This window comes from Salvelinus alpinus, chromosome 20 (genome assembly GCF_045679555.1).
Source record: "Salvelinus alpinus chromosome 20, SLU_Salpinus.1, whole genome shotgun sequence".
Lineage (NCBI taxonomy): Eukaryota > Metazoa > Chordata > Actinopteri > Salmoniformes > Salmonidae > Salvelinus > Salvelinus alpinus.
In genome coordinates, this window is record NC_092105.1 from 15,601,699 (window position 1) to 15,625,056 (window position 23,358).

Consider the following 23,358-nt stretch of genomic DNA (forward strand, 5'->3'; position numbering starts at 1 on the left):
TATTTATAAATATACATATGAGCTTTTCACCACGAAAATATTGATATGTTGAATGGCCAGTGCAATATAAATATATATATTTTTTAAAGAAAACTACATGTTTAATAAAGTTGTGAAAAGAGGGGAATAGGAGGGAATAAGGAAGAGAAAGATCTGTCGTATGCTCACTTCTTCCTGTGAAGAGAGAGAGAGAGAATTCTGAAGGGGAGGGGATAGAGTATGGAATGAGAGAGAGGAGAATGAGAGAGGAGGCAACAGTGACAGGAGTAAATGATAGATTCCCTGAAAAAATATGACACACACTGGAATATTTCAAAACACACAACGCACTCAAAACCATACAAACAGTACCCACATTTCTTACTCACTGTCCCAGCTTCATTCTTAATGGTCAAAAGTGCAATTTTCAAAAATGTTCTAATCTACACTGCACACGTACATTAAGACAACAACACACTGTCAAAACTACCACTCGTTCAACCAGAGTCTAAGAAGACCAATTTTAAAAACAGACCCATTTTTAAAACTGTGGCTACTTCTTCAACCTTCCTTCCTTTTCTACTTTCTCTGGAATCTACACACATCTGCCCTGACAGACGATAACCCCCCGCCCACACACACACATGCTGTTTATTCTGCCTAACAACTCACTCATTAATCAACAAAGAATAAAAGAGCTTTAAAAAGAAGAGGATATACTCACTGGTGGAGTGTACAATTACTTTCCTACTCTCTTGTTATTTTCTATTTTTTCCTCTCTCTCTCCCCCTCTCTCTCGCTCCCCCTCTCTCTCTCTCCCCCTCTCTCTAGCTCCCCCTCTCTCGCTCCCCCTCTCTCTCGCTCCCCCTCTCTCTCGCTCCCCCTCTCTCTCGCTCCCCCTCTCTCTCGCTCCCCCTCTCTCTCGCTCCCCCTCTCTCGCTCTCTCTCTCTCTCCCTCTCCCTCTCTCCAGTAGCTAACCAGAGCTAATTTAAACTACTCCTCTACTCAAACACTGCTCTCCTGCCAGGTCACGCCCCCCTCCCAGGTCACCCCCCTTCCCTCTTTCCCTCACCCTCTTTTCCAGAGAAGACACTGCATCTCTTGTACCCTCTCTGTCCCCTCCCTCCCTCTCTCTAACTGGAGCTCTGGAGCGCTGTTCCACCCCCTCCCTCCTCCTCCTCGGGAGACACTATAACGCTCATTCGCTCAACGTAGATGAAAAACACATGGGGCTCCCACCCCGCACCACCACTCTCACTCCCACCACCTCTATAGGGGCCTGATATACTGCATGAATAGAGCCAGCTATGGTCATACACAGTCACACAGGGCCTTCCATTCATACAGGCAGGAGAAGCAGGTTTCCCCTACTCAACTCTCTCTGCATAGCTAACCTACACCCCCAACTGCTGTCCCCCTCCATTGACAATACCCCCCCCCCACACACACACCTCTCTCTCTCCCTCTCCAATTGAGAGGTGTGTCTATAAGCAGCGGTGTAAAAGGTCCTGGTCTCTCTCTACTGGGCTTTTACATGCTTGTAACTCACTGCCAATGAAACTTCCATTTAAAGTGTGTCTTACCTTTACTTTAGTGTAAGCTAGTATAGCAGGGAGAGTCTGCTGTTGGTTATTAGTGTGGGAGAGACTGTCATGCTAACTACGTACTAACGCAATGTTAGCATGAAACCAAATCTCCGGGACTCCCAACTCCCATGGGCTTTCCTCTTTGGGACTGGGCTTGTTCACGTGACGTCCAGACTCTAATTCCTACAGCAACTCCCCTCCCCCTGCAAACCCCTCCCCCACCCCCTCACCTCCCTCTCCCTGCATACCCCTCCCCCACCCAGAGAGAGAGAGAGAGAGAGAGAGAGAGAGAGAGAGAGAGAGAGAGAGAGAGAGAGAGAGAGAGAGAGAGAGAGAGAGAGAGAGAGAGAGAGAGAGAGAGAGAGAGAGAGAGAGAGAATTCTAAATGAGGGGAGGGAGAGAGAAAAAGGGGGAAGGGGCTAAAGGGAGAGAGAAAAATCTAGAAAGAAAGAGAATGAGAAATGCCATGAGAGAGAGAGGTAGCTAAAGAGAGAGAGATATGGTATACAGACAGACAGCAGTGTGACAGACAGTGATCATGGTGGTACTACCTCCTCGGTGCAGCCGAGGGACTGAGCGTCGGTGGGTGTCCCAGGATCGGAGTGTGTTTCTGGGCTGGGGCTACGAAGGCGCTGGCTACTGCTCTCCTCCTCCGACTCACTGGAGGAGTCTGAGCCTGAAGAGTCTGAGCCTGAAGAGTCTGAGCCTGAACGTCTCACCCTCCCACTATGTGTGTGTGTGTGCTGCTCCGACAGACTGTCAATCAATAAACACACACCAGAAAGGGGTAAGCTTAGACACAGAGACACACACAGAGACACACACACACACACAGACACGCACAAACATGCACAGTTGCACAAACACACATATAGTACAAACAATTTGTGGACGCTCAAACTCGCTGGCCCTCTTCATTAATCCCTATCAGTGTGTGTCTGTTTAAGAGTGACCAGGAGAAAGATAACACAATCCAACTGTCACATTCCACACCTTTCATATCGCTTACGAATTAGAACAAGTGTAGACTTTACTGTGAACTGTTTACCTACGAGCCCTTTCCCAACAATGCAGAGTAAAAACAAAATCACTAAATAAAAAGGAAATAGTAAAAATAGAACAATAACGAGGCTCTATCCAAGTGGTACCGGTAACGAGGCTCTATCCAAGGGGTACCGGTAACGAGGCTCTATCCAAGTGGTACCGGTAACGAGGCTCTATCCAAGTGGTACCGGTAACGAGGCTCTATCCAAGGGGTACCGGTAACGAGGCTCTATATAAGGGGTACCGGTAACGAGGCTCTATATAAGGGGTACCGGTAACGAGGCTCTATCCAAGTGGTACCGGTAACGAGGCTCTATATAAGGGGTACCGGTAACGAGGCTCTATATAAGGGGTACCGGTAACGAGGCTCTATATAAGGGGTACCGGTAACGAGGCTCTATATAAGGGGTACCGGTAACGAGGCTCTATATAAGGGGTACCGGTAACGAGGCTCTATATAAGTGGTACCGGTAACGAGGCTCTATCCAAGGGGTACCGGTAACGAGGCTCTATCCAAGGGGTACCGGTAACGAGGCTCTATCCAAGGGGTACCGGTAACGAGGCTCTATATAAGGGGTACCGGTAACGAGGCTCTATATAAGGGGTACCGGTAACGAGGCTCTATATAAGGGGTACCGGTAACGAGGCTCTATCCAAGTGGTACCGGTAACGAGGCTCTATCCAAGTGGTACCGGTAACGAGGCTCTATATAAGGGGTACCGGTAACGAGGCTCTATATAAGGGGTACCGGTAACGAGGCTCTATATAAGGGGTACCGGTAACGAGGCTCTATATAAGGGGTACCGGTAACGAGGCTCTATATAAGTGGTACCGGTAACGAGGCTCTATCCAAGGGGTACCGGTAACGAGGCTCTATCCAAGGGGTACCGGTAACGAGGCTCTATCCAAGGGGTACCGGTAACGAGGCTCTATCCAAGTGGTACCGGTAACGAGGCTCTATCCAAGTGGTACCGGTAACGAGGCTCTATCCAAGTGGTACCGGTAACGAGGCTCTATCCAAGTGGTACCGGTAACGAGGCTCTATCCAAGGGGTACCGGTAACGAGGCTCTATCCAAGGGGTACCGGTAACGAGGCTCTATCCAAGTGGTACCGGTAACGAGGCTCTATCCAAGTGGTACCGGTAACGAGGCTCTATCCAAGTGGTACCGGTAACGAGGCTCTATCCAAGTGGTACCGGTAACGAGGCTCTATCCAAGTGGTACCGGTAACGAGGCTCTATCCAAGTGGTACCGGTAACGAGGCTCTATCCAAGGGGTACCGGTAACGAGGCTCTATCCAAGTGGTACCGGTAACGAGGCTCTATCCAAGGGGTACCGGTAACGAGGCTCTATCCAAGGGGTACCGGTAACGAGGCTCTATCCAAGGGGTACCGGTAACGAGGCTCTATCCAAGTGGTACCGGTAACGAGGCTCTATCCAAGGGGTACCGGTAACGAGGCTCTATCCAAGGGGTACCGGTAACGAGGCTCTATCCAAGGGGTACCGGTAACGAGGCTCTATCCAAGGGGTACCGGTAACGAGGCTCTCTCCAAGGGGTACTGGTAATGAGTCAATGTGCAGGGGTACGAGGTAGTCTAGGTAACTGCAGTAAAGGTAGTCAAGGTAACTGCAGCAGTATGTACATGTACTGTGGGTAGGGGTAAAAGTGACTAGACAATCAGGACACACACACACACACACACACACACACACACACAATGCAGTAGACACATCTAATACCTATTGTTACCAGTCCAGGAGGCTGACTGCTCAGGGTCCTAGTAGAGAGATGACAGAAAAGGAGACAAGAGAGACTGGCATCATTCATTAGCGTGTAACCATGAGCAAGTAGTGTAAACCCTGTGCTGCCCATATTGACCTGCCATTGGATAGGTGAAAACAATATGTGACCCGTTTCAGGAAACTAGGTGCATGTCACTACTTCACAGGAGAACCGTTTGAACGTAAACTTTTTTTAAAATCAAAATGTGCTTTTTTGGCAGAAATGCCATCTCGAACTTGTAAACTTTCATTTTCCTTAATTACAAACCTGTATGCCATTTGTAAATACGAATACAATTAAATTACAAGACTAGATGATTAAGCCACAGAAAAAAAGTCAGCAACCTTCCCACTAGCCATGATTGGCTGAGATAATGAGTGGGCTGGACATGCCGAGAGATGAGTTCGGATTGGTCTGCCATATGTCTGCCAGATGAGTTCGGATTGGTCATTATGTGAAGGTAATCCTGTCTAACGTGGCTTTTTTTAATGTATTGCATAGTAAAACTTAACAAAAGACTCCACTATGCAAGTATCAATTTCAATAGAATGTCACTGCAACAACTGTTTCAAAGCACTCTCGTCTAAGTGTACCAGAATGCAGAATAACTGATGAATTTACGAACGCTGTCAACCGGTGGGTGTAGCTGGTGCATGGAAGTCAGGCGCAGGAGAGCAGAGATGAGTGGACAAAGCACTTTACTCAGGAAATTATTAAAACAGGACGCAACCGCGTCACAAAACAAATGCCCAAAGAACAAGTGAGGCAGCACAAAGTACACACAACCAAGTACAAAGTACCGGCTGCCACAAAGCACGGGTACAAAACAAAACCCGGCGTACATCAGCCGGAAGCGTACCCACCTGACATTAAACAATTTCACACACAGAAATGGGGGGAACAGAGGGTTATATGCACAACAAGTAATGAGGGAATGTAAACCAGGTGTGTGGGAAAACAAGACAAAACAAATGGAAAATGAAAGGTGGATCGGCGATGGCTAGAAGACCGGTGACGTTGACCGCCGAACCCCGCCCGAACAAGGAGAGGAACCGACTTCGGCGGAAGTCGTGACAAACGCTCAACACCGTTCAACCGGTGTCAGTGTCAGTGGCCGGTGTCAGTAAACGTTGGCAAAAAAACTGAAAAATAACATGAAAACAGCCTAACCAGCTCTGCTAGGGCGAGTAAAATGGTCAGAGTTTGGGTGGGGCTGAAGCTTAAGATGATTCTTATGGCATTTCACACGGTCAGTGTGAACCAGAGTGACACAACAGGTCAAGCTGTACAAACAAAACAGAAACAACACAGGATGTCTTATAAAGGGGTTGCAGTCTGCCGTGAAGTATTCATCCATGTATACAGGTAAGAGTCTAGCTACAGATATTATACGTTTCTAAATTTGTCAGAAAGTTATTTTCTAGGTACAGCTCACTGTTAGCTAGCTAACATTACGTTTATGATCTGTGTGTAGTAATGTTATCTCAAAATGCCATTTTGCATGCTATTCTCGCTCTCTCCCAGCCCCCCCAGGCCTGGCCCCTCACCAAACTCACTGCAGGACCTCTCAATCTTCTACCCCTCTCTCAATATTCTCTCTTCCTCCCACCCCTTCCAGATAATACTTTAAATAAGGGATGTAGCCACATTACTCAGTTACAAAGTTATTTGTTACTAGTTACTAAAATACAAGTTTGTCTTCTTTCTTTTACTGTGCAGAAGCCAAAGGGGGGGGGAGGCTAGAGGAGTGTTGGAGGGAGCAGAGAGGAATGGTGAAAGGAGGGAGGAGATAGGGAGGAAAGAGGGAGGGCGGAGAGAGAGTCTGAAATATTGCTAAAATCTTCTGAAAGGTTTGTAGAATGATCTGGGGCGTCCATACCTTGTCAGCATCCTCCTCGTCACTGCTGAGCTTCAAGTCATCAGCGAGCATGCTGGGAAAAAATGTAAAACCATACGTAAAGAGAAAGACTAAAGTAAATGAAAGGATGAAGTAGACAGAGGCTGTATCCAGTCTAGTTGTGAGGGGGTAATGAGGTATGACTGACAGAGGCTGTATCCAGTCTAGTTCTAAAGGGGTAATGAGGTATGACTGACAGAGGCTGTATCCAGTCTAGTTGTGAGGGGGTAATGAGGTATGACAGACAGAGGCTGTATCCAGTCTAGTTGTGAGGGGGTAATGAGGTATGACTGACAGAGGCTGTATCCAGTCTAGTTGTGAGGGGGTAATGAGGTATGACTGACAGAGGCTGTATCCAGTCTAGTTGTGAGGGGGTAATGAGGTATGAGTGACAGAGGCTGTATCCAGTCTAGTTGTGAGGGGGTAATGAGGTATGACTGACAGAGGCTGTATCCAGTCTAGTTGTGAGGGGGTAATGAGGTATGACTGACAGAGGCTGTATCCAGTCTAGTTGTGAGGGGGTAATGAGGTATGACTGACAGAGGCTGTATCCAGTCTAGTTGTGAGGGGGTAATGAGGTATGACTGACAGAGGCTGTATCCAGTCTAGTTGTGAGGGGGTAATGAGGTATGACTGACAGAGGCTGTATCCAGTCTAGTTGTGAGGGGGTAATGAGGTATGACTGACAGAGGCTGTATCCAGTCTAGTTGTGAGGGGGTAATGAGGTATGACTGACAGAGGCTGTATCCAGTCTAGTTCTGAGGGGGTAATGAGGTATGACTGACAGAGGCTGTATCCAGTCTAGTTCTGAAGGGGTAATGAGGTATGACTGACAGAGGCTGTATCCAGTCTAGTTGTGAGGGGGTAATGAGGTATGACAGACAGAGGTTGTATCCAGTCTAGTTGTGAGGGGGTAATGAGGTATGACAGACAGAGGTTGTATCCAGTCTAGTTGTGAGGGGGTAATGAGGTATGACAGACAGAGGCTGTATCCAGTCTAGTTGTGAGGGGGTAATGAGGTATGACTGACAGAGGCTGTATCCAGTCTAGTTGTGAGGGGGTAATGAGGTATGACTGACAGAGGCTGTATCCAGTCTAGTTGTGAGGGGGTAATGAGGTATGACTGACAGAGGCTGTATCCAGTCTAGTTGTGAGGGGGTAATGAGGTATGACTGACAGAGGCTGTATCCAGTCTAGTTGTGAGGGGGTAATGAGGTATGACTGACAGAGGCTGTATCCAGTCTAGTTGTGAGGGGGTAATGAGGTATGACTGACAGAGGCTGTATCCAGTCCAGTAATGATGTATGATATGTCATCTCTGACAGAGGATATAAAGAGTTAATAAGCCAGGAGACTGTTCTGCATCTGAAGAAGTTCACACAAATGTCAGGTCACCTTTGGACTGGTATCCTGGTGTTTTAATGCCATGTTGGCTGCACAACTAAAACTGTCCGATTAGTACTACTCCCTCTGTGTGTGTGTGTCGGTTTGTAAGTGTGTGTGTGTGCGTGTTTGTGTGTATGCGAGGATCACAGCCCGGCTCATGGCCCCAGTGTTCGGTGACCTTAGGTAGATCATGTTTCTCGTGTCCCACTTACGATTTGTGAGGCGCCACGTGAGGCTGGGTCATCCTCAGCTGCTGCACATTCTCCCAAGCTGCGAGAGAGAGAGAGGTGAGAGAGAGACAGATGAGAGAGAGGTGAGAGAGAAACAGAGAGAGAGAGGTGAGAGAGAAACAGAGAGACAGAGGTGAGAGAGAAACAGAGAGACAGAGGTGAGAGAGATACAGAGAGACAGAGGTGAGAGAGAAACAGAGAGACAGAGGTGAGAGAGATACAGAGAGAGAGAGGTGAGAGAGACACAGAGAGAGAGAGATGAGAGAGACACAGAGAGAGAGAGATGAGAGAGACACAGAGACACAGAGAGAGAGACACAGAGACACAGAGAGAGAGAGATGAGAGAGACACAGAGAGAGAGACACAGAGAGAGAGAGAGAGAGAGAGAGAGAGAGAGAGAGAGAGAGAGAGAGAGAGAGAGAGAGAGAGAGAGAGAGAGAGAGAGAGAGAGAGAGAGAGAGAGAGAGAGAGAGCGAGAGAGAGAGAGAGAGAGAGAGAGAGCGCGAGAGAGAGAGAGAGAGAGAGAGAGAGAGACGAGAGAGAGAGAGAGAGACAGAGAGAGAAACAGGAGTGAAGACACACACACATTGCCACGCTATACATATCCGGTATAACATGACAGGGAAAGGTTACAGACATATTCACACGGGACAAAAACACACACTGGAGTGTGAATACATACGTTGCTGAGTTGTGTGCTGCCTTGCTTCCTAAAGAGAGCGAGAGAGAGAGAGCAAAAGAGAAATTAAAGACACACACACACACAGACAGACACAGACAGACACACAGACACAGACAGCCCTACCTTAGGGTTATAGGGGAAGCGCTGGGCCTGACTCCCTCCTGAGGGTTGCTGGGATGGCCAGGAATGGGTCATGTCCTGGGGGGAGAAAGTTTAGAGGTCACAGAGATGGATAGACTTTACCACGCTTACAGAGAAGCATCTGCACACACACACACTCTGCAGTATTAGAATGAGAGTCTTCTGGGGGTTGACTCATGGTACAGGCTGCAGTGCCCTATGAGGATATCTTGACCAATAGAAGGTATCTGCCACTAGAGGGAGTGTTGTGGTATTTCTCATGACTCATTCTAAAACATGCCACTAGAGGGAGTGTTGTGGTATTTATTATGACTCATTCAAATCCAATCAAATTGTATTGATCACATACACATGTTTAGCAGATGTTATTGCGGGTGTAGCGAAATGCTTGATTACTCAGGTTACAGATTACTCTCCACTTCCCTGCTTAATGCCTGGACCACATCACTATGGGCTTTAGCCATTGAACTTAACCTAGCTTTAGACAAACATGTGATTGGTTATGTCCTAACTCTAACCCTTGACCTGAAAGACATGAGGGTGTGAGAGGGCTGAGGGGTGATGAGAGGGCTGAGGGATGATGAGAGGGCTGAGGGATGATGAGAGGGCTGAGGGATGATGAGAGGGCTGAGGGGTGATGAGAGGGCTGAGGGGTGATGAGAGGGCTGAGGGATGATGTGAGGGCTGAGGGATGATGAGAGGGCTGAGGGCGGATGTGAGGGCTGATGTGAGGGCTGATGAGAGGGCGGATGTGAGGGCTGATGTGAGGGCTGATGAGAGGGCTGATGAGAGGGCTGATGAGAGGGCTGATGAGAGGGCTGATGAGAGGGCTGATGAGAGGGCTGAGGGCTGATGAGAGGGCTGAGGGCTGATGAGAGGGCTGAGGGCTGATGAGAGGGCTGAGGGCTGATGAGAGGGCTGAGGGGGGATGAGAGGGCTGAGGGATGATGAGATGGCTGAGGGATGATGAGAGGGCTGAGGGATGATGAGAGGGCTGAGGGATGATGAGAGGGCTGAGGGATGATGAGAGGGCTGAGGGATGATGAGAGGGCTGAGGGGTGATGAGAGGGCTGAGGGTTGAGGGGTGGTGAGAGGGCTGAGGGTTGAGGGGTGGTGAGAGGGCTGAGGGTTGAGGGGTGGTGAGAGGGCTGAGGGTTGAGGGGTGGTGAGAGGGCTTGTAGGGTGTCTGCAAAATATGTAGATTGTGATAAACAGACACACAGACAGACAGACAGACAGACAGACAGACAGACAGACAGACAGACAGACAGACAGACAGACAGACAGACAGACAGACAGACAGACAGACAGACAGTGTGTGTGAATTCAGAGGTGTAATGATACAGCCTATACACAGTGTGAAACAGGTTCTTAGTCTATTGTGGTTGTGATGTGTTTTAAGAGACAACCCGTCTGTTCCTGACACTTTGTGTGTATTGTACATCCACTTCTGTGTGTTTTGTGCATATTTGTGTGTGTGTGTGAGCATGTGTATGCCTGTGCATGTGTGTATGTGCGCGTGCGTGCGTTTGCGACAATGTCCCTGAAGCATTGGTCTGCCAGAGGAAGGAAAGGGTTTGTGATGATCGGGGTGATAATCGTCGGGGTGATAATCATCAGGGTGATTATAAGACAGGATAGTACACTGGACACTGTCTGTTCTATCTGCATACAGGAGCCCAGCGCTGAAGAGGAAGCCAGCCGGCCAGCTACAGAGAGAGAGATCTGCCACTACACTGTCTTTGTTCCAGTCCTCATCACATACAACTGATTAGATTGACTGACAAAAACAAAGCAGCCATGTTAGGAGAAGTTATTTAGTATGAATCAATAATTCATGGCAGAAAGAAGTTTGTTTGTCTGTGTGTCTGTGTGCCAAGTCCATGCTGTCTTTTGCGTCACCATTGAACAGGAAACAGGCTCTGGAAAAGGTCAGGCCTTATCTGTTCTGATTTGGTGTGTATGTGTGTGTGTTTCAGTTGTCGTGGGCAGCCTAGCTGTTTGGAGAAGGAGGAGGTGCTTTCTGTACATTTGAATGTCCATGCAAACAGGGATGAGTGTGAGAACAGCAGAGAGACGTGAGAGAACAGCAGAGAGATGAACATGTAGATAGAGACGTGTGAGAACAGCAGAGAGATGAACATGTAGATAGAGACGTGTGAGAACAGCAGAGAGATGAACATGTAGATAGAGACGTGTGAGAACAGCAGAGAGATGAACATGTAGATAGAGATGTGAGAACAGCAGAGAGACGTGTGAGAACAGCAGAGAGATGAACATGTAGATAGAGACGTGTGAGAACAGCAGAGAGATGAACATGTAGATAGAGACTTGTGAGAACAGCAGAGAGATGAACATGTAGATAGAGACGTGTGAGAACAGCAGAGAGATGAACATGTAGATAGAGACGTGAGAGAACAGCAGAGAGATGAACATGTAGATAGAGACGTGTGAGAACAGCAGAGAGATGAACATGTAGATAGAGACGTGTGAGAACAGCAGAGAGATGAACATGTAGATAGAGACGTGTGAGAACAGCAGAGAGATGAACATGTAGATAGAGACGTGTGAGAACAGCAGAGAGATGAACATGTAGATAGAGACGTGTGAGAACAGCAGAGAGATGAACATGTAGATAGAGACGTGTGAGAACAGCAGAGAGATGAACATGTAGATAGAGACGTGAGAGAACAGCAGAGAGATGGACATGTAGATAGAGACGTGAGAGAACAGCAGAGAGATGGACATGTAGATAGAGACGTGAGAGAACAGCAGAGAGATGGACATGTAGATAGAGACGTGTGAGAACAGCAGAGAGATGGACATGTAGATAGAGACGTGTGAGAACAGCAGAGAGATGGACATGTAGATAGAGATTTGAGAACAGCAGAGAGATGAACATGTAGATAGAGACGTGTGAGAACAGCAGAGAGATGAACATGTAGATAGAGATGTGAGAACAGCAGAGAGATGAACATGTAGATAGAGACGTGTGAGAACAGCAGAGAGATGAACATGTAGATAGAGACGTGTGAGAACAGCAGAGAGATGAACATGTAGATAGAGACGTGTGAGAACAGCAGAGAGATGAACATGTAGATAGAGATGTGTGAGAACAGCAGAGAGATGAACATGTAGATAGAGATGTGAGAACAGCAGACAGATGGACATGTAGATAGAGACGTGTGAGAACAGCAGAGAGACGTGTGAGAACAGCAGAGAGATGAACATGTAGATAGAGATGTGAGAACAGCAGAGAGACGTGTGAGAACAGCAGAGAGACGTGTGAAAACAGCAGAGAGATGAACATGTAGATAGAGATGTGAGAACAGCAGAGAGACGTGTGAGAACAGCAGAGAGACGTGTGAAAACAGCAGAGAGATGAACATGTAGATAGAGACCTGTGAGAACAGCAGAGAGATGAACATGTAGATAGAGATGTGAGAACAGCAGAGAGACGTGTGAGAACAGCAGAGAGACGTGTGAAAACAGCAGAGAGATGAACATGTAGATAAAGACCTGTGAGAACAGCAGAGAGATGAACATGTAGATAGAGACGTGTGAGAACAGCAGAGAGATGAACATGTAGATAGAGATGTGTGAGAACAGCAGAGAGATGAACATGTAGATAGAGACGTGTGAGAACAGCAGAGAGATGGACATGTAGATAGAGACGTGTGAGAACAGCAGAGAGATGAACATGTAGATAGAGACGTGTGAGAACAGCAGAGAGATGGACATGTAGATAGAGACGTGTGAGAACAGCAGAGAGATGAACATGTAGATAGAGACGTGAGAGAACAGCAGAGAGATGAACATGTAGATAGAGATGTGTGAGAACAGCAGAGAGATGAACATGTAGATAGAGACGTGTGAGAACAGCAGAGAGATGAACATGTAGATAGAGATGTGAGAACAGCAGAGAGATGGACATGTAGATAGAGATGTGAGAACAGCAGAGAGATGGACATGTAGATAGAGACGTGTGAGAACAGCAGAGAGATGAACATGTAGATAGAGACGTGAGAGAACAGCAGAGAGATGAACATGTAGATAGAGATGTGTGAGAACAGCAGAGAGACGTGTGAGAACAGCAGAGAGATGGACATGTAGATAGAGACGTGTGAGAACAGCAGAGAGACGTGTGAGAACAGCAGAGAGATGAACATGTAGATAGAGATGTGAGAACAGCAGAGAGACGTGTGAGAACAGCAGAGAGATGAACATGTAGATAGAGATGTGTGAGAACAGCAGAGAGATGGACATGTAGATAGAGACGTGTGAGAACAGCAGAGAGATGAACATGTAGATAGAGACGTGAGAGAACAGCAGAGAGATGAACATGTAGATAGAGACGTGAGAGAACAGCAGAGAGATGAACATGTAAATAGAGACGTGTGAGAACAGCAGAGAGATGGACATGTAGATAGAGACGTGTGAGAACAGCAGAGAGACGTGTGAGAACAGCAGAGAGATGAACATGTAGATAGAGATGTGAGAACAGCAGAGAGACGTGTGAGAACAGCAGAGAGATGAACATGTAGATAGAGATGTGTGAGAACAGCAGAGAGATGGACATGTAGATAGAGACGTGTGAGAACAGCAGAGAGATGAACATGTAGATAGAGACGTGTGAGAACAGCAGAGAGATGAACATGTAGATAGAGACGTGAGAGAACAGCAGAGAGATGGACATGTAGATAGAGACGTGTGAGAACAGCAGAGAGATGAACATGTAGATAGAGACGTGTGAGAACAGCAGAGAGATGAACATGTAGATAGAGACCTGTGAGAACAGCAGAGAGATGAACATGTAGATAGAGATTTGAGAACAGCAGAGAGATGAACATGTAGATAGAGACGTGTGAGAACAGCAGAGAGATGAACATGTAGATAGAGACGTGTGAGAACAGCAGAGAGATGAACATGTAGATAGAGACGTGTGAGAACAGCAGAGAGATGAACATGTAGATAGAGACGTGTGAGAACAGCAGAGAGATGAACATGTAGATAGAGACGTGTGAGAACAGCAGAGAGATGAACATGTAGATAGAGACGTGTGAGAACAGCAGAGAGATGAACATGTAGATAGAGACGTGTGAGAACAGCAGAGAGATGAACATGTAGATAGAGACGTGTGAGAACAGCAGAGAGATGGACATGTAGATAGAGACGTGAGAGAACAGCAGAGAGATGGACATGTAGATAGAGACGTGAGAGAACAGCAGAGAGATGGACATGTAGATAGAGACGTGTGAGAACAGCAGAGAGATGGACATGTAGATAGAGACGTGTGAGAACAGCAGAGAGATGGACATGTAGATAGAGATTTGAGAACAGCAGAGAGATGAACATGTAGATAGAGACGTGTGAGAACAGCAGAGAGATGAACATGTAGATAGAGATGTGAGAACAGCAGAGAGATGAACATGTAGATAGAGACGTGTGAGAACAGCAGAGAGATGAACATGTAGATAGAGACGTGTGAGAACAGCAGAGAGATGAACATGTAGATAGAGACGTGTGAGAACAGCAGAGAGATGAACATGTAGATAGAGATGTGTGAGAACAGCAGAGAGATGAACATGTAGATAGAGATGTGAGAACAGCAGACAGATGGACATGTAGATAGAGACGTGTGAGAACAGCAGAGAGACGTGTGAGAACAGCAGAGAGATGAACATGTAGATAGAGATGTGAGAACAGCAGAGAGACGTGTGAGAACAGCAGAGAGACGTGTGAAAACAGCAGAGAGATGAACATGTAGATAGAGACGTGTGAGAACAGCAGAGAGATGAACATGTAGATAGAGACGTGTGAGAACAGCAGAGAGATGAACATGTAGATAGAGACGTGTGAGAACAGCAGAGAGATGAACATGTAGATAGAGACGTGAGAGAACAGCAGAGAGATGAACATGTAGATAGAGACGTGAGAGAACAGCAGAGAGATGGACATGTAGATAGAGACGTGAGAGAACAGCAGAGAGATGGACATGTAGATAGAGACGTGAGAGAACAGCAGAGAGATGGACATGTAGATAGAGACGTGTGAGAACAGCAGAGAGATGGACATGTAGATAGAGACGTGTGAGAACAGCAGAGAGATGGACATGTAGATAGAGATTTGAGAACAGCAGAGAGATGAACATGTAGATAGAGACGTGTGAGAACAGCAGAGAGATGAACATGTAGATAGAGATGTGAGAACAGCAGAGAGATGAACATGTAGATAGAGACGTGTGAGAACAGCAGAGAGATGAACATGTAGATAGAGACGTGTGAGAACAGCAGAGAGATGAACATGTAGATAGAGACGTGTGAGAACAGCAGAGAGATGAACATGTAGATAGAGATGTGTGAGAACAGCAGAGAGATGAACATGTAGATAGAGATGTGAGAACAGCAGACAGATGGACATGTAGATAGAGACGTGTGAGAACAGCAGAGAGACGTGTGAGAACAGCAGAGAGATGAACATGTAGATAGAGATGTGAGAACAGCAGAGAGACGTGTGAGAACAGCAGAGAGACGTGTGAAAACAGCAGAGAGATGAACATGTAGATAGAGATGTGAGAACAGCAGAGAGACGTGTGAGAACAGCAGAGAGACGTGTGAAAACAGCAGAGAGATGAACATGTAGATAGAGACCTGTGAGAACAGCAGAGAGATGAACATGTAGATAGAGATGTGAGAACAGCAGAGAGACGTGTGAGAACAGCAGAGAGACGTGTGAAAACAGCAGAGAGATGAACATGTAGATAAAGACCTGTGAGAACAGCAGAGAGATGAACATGTAGATAGAGACGTGTGAGAACAGCAGAGAGATGAACATGTAGATAGAGATGTGTGAGAACAGCAGAGAGATGAACATGTAGATAGAGACGTGTGAGAACAGCAGAGAGATGGACATGTAGATAGAGACGTGTGAGAACAGCAGAGAGATGAACATGTAGATAGAGACGTGTGAGAACAGCAGAGAGATGGACATGTAGATAGAGACGTGTGAGAACAGCAGAGAGATGAACATGTAGATAGAGACGTGAGAGAACAGCAGAGAGATGAACATGTAGATAGAGATGTGTGAGAACAGCAGAGAGATGAACATGTAGATAGAGACGTGTGAGAACAGCAGAGAGATGAACATGTAGATAGAGATGTGAGAACAGCAGAGAGATGGACATGTAGATAGAGACGTGAGAGAACAGCAGAGAGATGAACATGTAGATAGAGATGTGTGAGAACAGCAGAGAGATGGACATGTAGATAGAGACGTGTGAGAACAGCAGAGAGACGTGTGAGAACAGCAGAGAGATGAACATGTAGATAGAGATGTGAGAACAGCAGAGAGACGTGTGAGAACAGCAGAGAGATGAACATGTAGATAGAGATGTGTGAGAACAGCAGAGAGATGGACATGTAGATAGAGACGTGTGAGAACAGCAGAGAGATGAACATGTAGATAGAGACGTGAGAGAACAGCAGAGAGATGAACATGTAGATAGAGACGTGAGAGAACAGCAGAGAGATGAACATGTAAATAGAGACGTGTGAGAACAGCAGAGAGATGGACATGTAGATAGAGACGTGTGAGAACAGCAGAGAGACGTGTGAGAACAGCAGAGAGATGAACATGTAGATAGAGATGTGAGAACAGCAGAGAGACGTGTGAGAACAGCAGAGAGATGAACATGTAGATAGAGATGTGTGAGAACAGCAGAGAGATGGACATGTAGATAGAGACGTGTGAGAACAGCAGAGAGATGAACATGTAGATAGAGACGTGAGAGAACAGCAGAGAGATGAACATGTAGATAGAGACGTGAGAGAACAGCAGAGAGATGAACATGTAGATAGAGACATGTGAGAACAGCAGAGAGATGGACATGTAGATAGAGACGTGTGAGAACAGCAGAGAGATGAACATGTAGATAGAGACCTGTGAGAACAGCAGAGAGATGAACATGTAGATAGAGATTTGAGAACAGCAGAGAGATGAACATGTAGATAGAGACGTGTGAGAACAGCAGAGAGATGAACATGTAGATAGAGACGTGTGAGAACAGCAGAGAGATGAACATGTAGATAGAGACGTGTGAGAACAGCAGAGAGATGAACATGTAGATAGAGATTTGAGAACAGCAGAGAGATGAACATGTAGATAGAGACGTGTGAGAACAGCAGAGAAATGAACATGTAGATAGAGACATGTGAGAACAGCAGAGAGATGAACATGTAGATAGAGATTTGAGAACAGCAGAGAAATGAACATGTAGATAGAGACGTGTGAGAACAGCAGAGAAATGAACATGTAGATAGAGATGTGTGAGAACAGCAAAGAGACGTGTGAGAACAGCAGAGAGATGGACATGTAGATAGAGATGTGAGAACAGCAGAGAGATGAACATGTAGATATAGATGTGTGAGAACAGCAGAGAGATGAACATGTAGATAGAGACGTGAGAACAGCAGAGAGATGGACATGTAGATAGAGACGTGAGAGAACAGCAGAGAGATGGACATGTAGATAGAGACGTGTGAGAACAGCAGAGAGATGGACATGTAGATAGAGACGTGTGAGAACAGCAGAGAGATGGACATGTAGATAGAGATTTGAGAACAGCAGAGAGATGAACATGTAGATAGAGACGTGTGAGAACAGCAGAGAGATGAACATGTAGATAGAGATGTGAGAACAGCAGAGAGATGAACATGTAGATAGAGATGTGAGAACAGCAGAGAGATGAACATGTAGATAGAGACATGTGAGAACAGCAGAGAGATGAACATGTAGATAGAGACATGTGAGAACAGCAGACAGATGGACATGTAGATAGAGATGTGAGAACAGCAGAGAGACGTGTGAGAACAGCAGAGAGATGAACATGTAGATAGAGACGTGTGAGAACAGCAGAGAGATGAACATGTAGATAGAGATGTGAGAACAGCAGAGAGACGTGTGAGAACAGCAGAGAGACGTGTGAAAACAGCAGAGAGATGATCATGTAGATAGAGACCTGTGAGAACAGCAGAGAGATGGACATGTAGATAGAGACGTGTGAGAACAGCAGAGAGATGAACATGTAGATAGAGACGTGTGAGAACAGCAGAGAGATGAACATGTAGATAGAGATGTGTGAGAACAGCAGAGAGACGTGTGAGAACAGCAGAGAGATGGACATGTAGATAGAGATGTGAGAACAGCAGAGAGACGTGTGAGAACAGCAGAGAGATGAACATGTAGATAGAGATGTGAGAACAGCAGAGAGACGTTTGAGAACAGCAGAGAGATGAACATGTAGATAGAGATGTGTGAGAACAGCAGAGAGATGGACATGTACAGTGAGGGAAAAAAGTATTTGATCCCCTGCTGATTTTGTACGTTTGCCCACTGACAAAGAAATGATCAGTCTATAATTTTAATGGTAGGTTTATTTGAACAGTGAGAGACAGAATAACAACAAAAATATCCAGAAAAACGCATGTCAAAAATGTTATAAATTGATTTGCATTTTAATGAGGGAAATAAGTATTTGACCCCCTCTCAATCAGAAAGATTTCTGGCTCCCAGGTGTCTTTCATACAGGTAACGAGCGAGATTAGGAGCACACTCTTAAAGGGAGTGCTCCTAATCTCAGTTTCTTACCTGTATAAAAGACACCTGTCCACAGAAGCAATCAATCAATCAGATTCCAAACTCTCCACCATGGCCAAGACCAAAGAGCTCTCCAAGGATGTCAGGGACAAGATTGTAGATCTACACAAGGCTGGAATGGGCTACAAGACCATTGCCAAGCAGCTTGGTGAGAAGGTGACAACAGTTGGTGCAATTATTCGCAAATGGAAGAAACACAAAAGAACTGTCAATCTCCCTCGGCCTGGGGCTCCATGTAAAATCTCACCTCGTGGAGTTGCAATGATCATGAGATCGGTGAGGAATCAGCCCAGAACTACACAGGAGGATCTTGTCAATGATCTCAAGGCAGCTGGGACCATAGTCACCAAGAAAACAATTGGTAACACACTACGCCGTGAAGGACTGAAATCCTGCAGCGCCCGCAAGGTCCCCCTGCTCAAGAAAGCACATATACATGCCCGTCTGAAGTTTGCCAATGAACATCTGAATGATTCAGAGGACAACTGGGTGAACGTGTTGTGGTCAGATGAGACCAAAATGGAGTTCTTTGGCATCAACTCAACTTGCCGTGTTTGGAGGAGGAGGAATGCTGCCTATGACCCCAAGAAACCATCCCCACCGTCAAACATGGAGGTGGAAACATTATGCTTTGGGGGTGTTTTTCTGCTAAGGAGACAGGACAACTTCACCGCATCAAAGGGACGATGGACGGGGCTATGTACCGTCAAATCTTGGGTGAAAACCTCCTTCCCTCAGCCAGGGTATTGAAAATGGGTCGTGGATGGGTATTCCAGCATGACAATGACCCAAAACACACGGCCAAGGCAACAAAGGAGTGGCTCAAGAAAAAGCACATTAAGGTCCTGGAGTGGCCTAGCCAGTCTCCAGACCTTAATCCCATAGAAAATCTGTGGAGGGAGCTGAAGGTTCGAGTTGCCAAACGTCAGCCTCGAAACCTTAATGACTTGAAGAAGATCTGCAAAGAGGAGTGGGACAAAATCCCTCCTGAGATGTGTGCAAACCTGGTGGCCAACTACAAGAAACATCTGACCTCTGTGATTGCCAACAAGGGTTTTGCCACCAAGTACTAAGTCATGTTTTGCAGAGGGGTCAAATACTTATTTCCCTCATTAAAATGCAAATCAATTTATAACATTTTTGACATGCGTTTTTCTGGATTTTTTTGTTGATATTCTGTCTCTCACTGTTCAAATAAACCTACCATTAAAATTACAGACTGATCATTTCATTGTCAGTGGGTAAAACGAACAAAATCAGCAGGGGATCAAATACTTTTTTCCCTCACTGTAGATAGAGACGTGTGAGAACAGCAGAGAGATGAACATGTAGATAGAGACGTGAGAGAACAGCAGAGAGATGAACATGTAGATAGAGACGTGAGAGAACAGCAGAGAGATGAACATGTAAATAGAGACGTGTGAGAACAGCAGAGAGATGAACATGTAGATAGAGACGTGTGAGAACAGCAGAGAGATGAACATGTAGATAGAGACGTGTGAGAACAGCAGAGAGATGAACATGTAGATAGAGATGTGAGAACAGCAGAGAGATGAACATGTAGATAGAGATGTGAGAACAGCAGAGAGATGAACATGTAGATAGAGACATGTGAGAACAGCAGAGAGATGAACATGTAGATAGAGACATGTGAGAACAGCAGACAGATGGACATGTAGATAGAGACGTGTGAGAACAGCAGAGAGATGAACATGTAGATAGAGATTTGAGAACAGCAGAGAGATGAACATGTAGATAGAGACGTGTGAGAACAGCAGAGAGATGAACATGTAGATAGAGACGTGTGAGAACAGCAGAGAAATGAACATGTAGATAGAGACGTGTGAGAACAGCAGAGAGATGAACATGTAGATAGAGACGTGAGAGAACAGCAGAGAGATGAACATGTAAATAGAGACGTGTGAGAAGAGCAGAGAGATGGACATGTAGATAGAGACGTGTGATAACAGCAGAGAAATGAACATGTAGATAGAGACGTGTGAGAACAGCAGAGAAATGAACATGTAGATAGAGATGTGTGAGAACAGCAGAGAGACGTGTGAGAACAGCAGAGAGATGGACATGTAGATAGAGATGTGAGAACAGCAGAGAGACGTGTGAGAACAGCAGAGAGATGAACATGTAGATAGAGATGTGAGAACAGCAGAGAGATGAACATGTAGATAGAGATGTGAGAACAGCAGAGAGATGAACATGTAGATATAGATGTGTGAGAACAGCAGAGAGATGAACATGTAGATATAGATGTGTGAGAACAGCAGAGAGATGAACATGTAGATAGAGACGTGAGAACAGCAGAGAGATGGACATGCAGATAGAGACGTGAGAACAGCAGAGAGATGGACATGCAGATAGAGACGTGTGAGAACAGCAGAGAGATGGACATGCAGATAGAGACGTGAGAACAGCAGAGAGATGGACATGCAGATAGAGACATGTGAGAACAGCAGAGAGATGGACATGCAGATAGAGACGTGTGAGAACAGCAGAGAGATGGACATGTAGATAGAGACGGGTGAGAACAGCAGAGAGATGGACATGCAGATAGAGACGTGAGAACAGCAGAGAGATGAACATGTACATAGAGATGTGAGAACAGCAGAGAGATGAACATGTAGATAGAGATGTGAGAACAGCAGAGAGATGAACATGTAGATAGAGATGTGAGAACAGCAGAGAGACGTGTGAGAACAGCAGAGAGATGAACATGTAGATAGAGATGTGTGAGAACAGCAGAGAGATGAACATGCAGATAGAGATGTGAGAACAGCAGAGAGATGGACATGTAGATAGAGAAGTGTGAGAACAGCAGAGAGATGAACATGTAGATAGAGATGTGAGAATAGCAGAGAGATGAACATGTAGATAGAGATGTGAGAACAGCAGAGAGATGGACATGTAGATAGAGACGTGTGAGAACAGCAGAGAGATGAACATGTAGATAGAGATGTGAGAACAGCAGAGAGTTGAACATGTAGATAGAGACGTGAGAACAGCAGAGAGATGAACATGTAGATAGAGATGTGAGAACAGCAGAGAGATGAACATGTAGATAGAGACGTGTGAGAACAGCAGAGAGATGAACATGTAGATAGAGACGTGTGAGAACAGCAGAGAGATGAACATGTAGATAGAGATGTGAGAACAGCAGAGAGACGTGTGAGAACAGCAGAGAGATGAACATGTAGATAGAGATGTGTGAGAACAGCAGAGAGATGAACATGCAGATAGAGATGTGAGAACAGCAGAGAGATGGACATGTAGATAGAGAAGTGTGAGAACAGCAGAGAGATGAACATGTAGATAGAGATGTGAGAATAGCAGAGAGATGAACATGTAGATAGAGATGTGAGAACAGCAGAGAGATGGACATGTAGATAGAGACGTGTGAGAACAGCAGAGAGATGAACATGTAGATAGAGATGTGAGAACAGCAGAGAGATGAACATGTAGATAGAGATGTGAGAACAGCAGAGAGATGAACATGTAGATAGAGATGTGAGAACAGCAGAGAGATGGACATGTAGATAGAGACGTGTGAGAACAGCAGAGAGATTAACATGTAGATAGAGATGTGAGAACAGCAGAGAGATGGACATGTAGATAGAGATGTGAGAACAGCAGAGAGATGAACATGTAGATAGAGACGTGTGAGAACAGCAGAGAGATGAACATGTAGATAGAGATGTGAGAACAGCAGAGAGACGTGTGAGAACAGCAGAGAGATGAACATGTAGATAGAGATGTGAGAACAGCAGAGAGATGGACATGTAGATAGAGATGTGAGAACAGCAGAGAGACGTGTGAGAACAGCAGAGAGATGAACATGTAGATAGAGATGTGAGAACAGCAGAGAGATGAACATGTAGATAGAGACGTGTGAGAACAGCAGAGAGGTGAACATGTAGATAGAGACGTGTGAGAACAGCAGAGAGATGGACATGTAGATAGAGATGTGAGAACAGAAGAGAGATGAACATGTAGATAGAGATGTGTGAGAACAGCAGAGAGATGAACATGTAGATAGAGATGTGAGAACAGCAGAGAGATGGACATGCAGATAGAGATGTGAGAGAACAGCAGAGAGATGGACATGTAGATAGAGATGTGAGAACAGCATAGAGATGAACATGTAGATAGAGATGTGAGAACAGCAGAGAGATGAACATGTAGATAGAGATGTGAGAACAGCAGAGAGATGAACATGTAGATAGAGATGTGTGAGAACAGCAGAGAGATGGACATGTAGATAGAGATGTGTGAGAACAGCAGAGAGATGGACATGTAGATAGAGACGTGAGAACAGCAGAGAGATGGACATGTAGATAGAGACGTGAGAGAACAGCAGAGAGATGGACATGTAGATAGAGATGTGAGAACAGCAGAGAGATGAACATGTAGATAGAGATGTGAGAACAGCAGAGAGATGAACATGTAGATAGAGATGTGAGAACAGCAGAGAGATGAACATGTAGATAGAGATGTGAGAACAGCAGAGAGATGAACATGTAGATAGAGATGTGAGAACAGCAGAGAGATGGACATGTAGATAGAGACGTGTGAGAACAGCAGAGAGGTGAACATGTAGATAGAGACGTGTGAGAACAGCAGAGAGATGGACATGTAGATAGAGATGTGAGAACAGAAGAGAGATGAACATGTAGATAGAGATGTGTGAGAACAGCAGAGAGATGAACATGTAGATAGAGATGTGAGAACAGCAGAGAGATGGACATGCAGATAGAGATGTGAGAGAACAGCAGAGAGATGGACATGTAGATAGAGATGTGAGAACAGCAGAGAGATGGACATGTAGATAGAGATGTGAGAACAGCAGAGAGATGAACATGTAGATAGAGATGTGAGAACAGCAGAGAGATGAACATGTAGATAGAGATGTGTGAGAACAGCAGAGAGATGGACATGTAGATAGAGATGTGTGAGAACAGCAGAG

General features: G+C 45.8%; 1 protein-coding gene across 2 annotated transcripts in view; it reads right to left on the bottom strand.

The window, feature by feature from the left end:
• The window catches only part of LOC139546359 (AF4/FMR2 family member 3-like), a 78,090-nt gene that overhangs the window by 11,669 nt on the left and 43,063 nt on the right, over positions 1-23,358 (bottom strand). The window contains exons 3-8 of one of the 2 annotated variants that reach the window (XM_071354652.1): positions 8,712-8,786; positions 8,589-8,616; positions 7,889-7,946; positions 6,273-6,324; positions 4,351-4,388; positions 2,118-2,322 (exon numbers count right to left, since the gene is read on the bottom strand). In XM_071354652.1, the coding sequence (XP_071210753.1) occupies positions 2,118-2,322; positions 4,351-4,388; positions 6,273-6,324; positions 7,889-7,946; positions 8,589-8,616; positions 8,712-8,786 (456 nt within the window). The remainder of the gene's footprint in view (positions 1-2,117; positions 2,323-4,350; positions 4,389-6,272; positions 6,325-7,888; positions 7,947-8,588; positions 8,617-8,711; positions 8,787-23,358) is intronic. The other variant, XM_071354653.1, reaches the window with a different exon arrangement.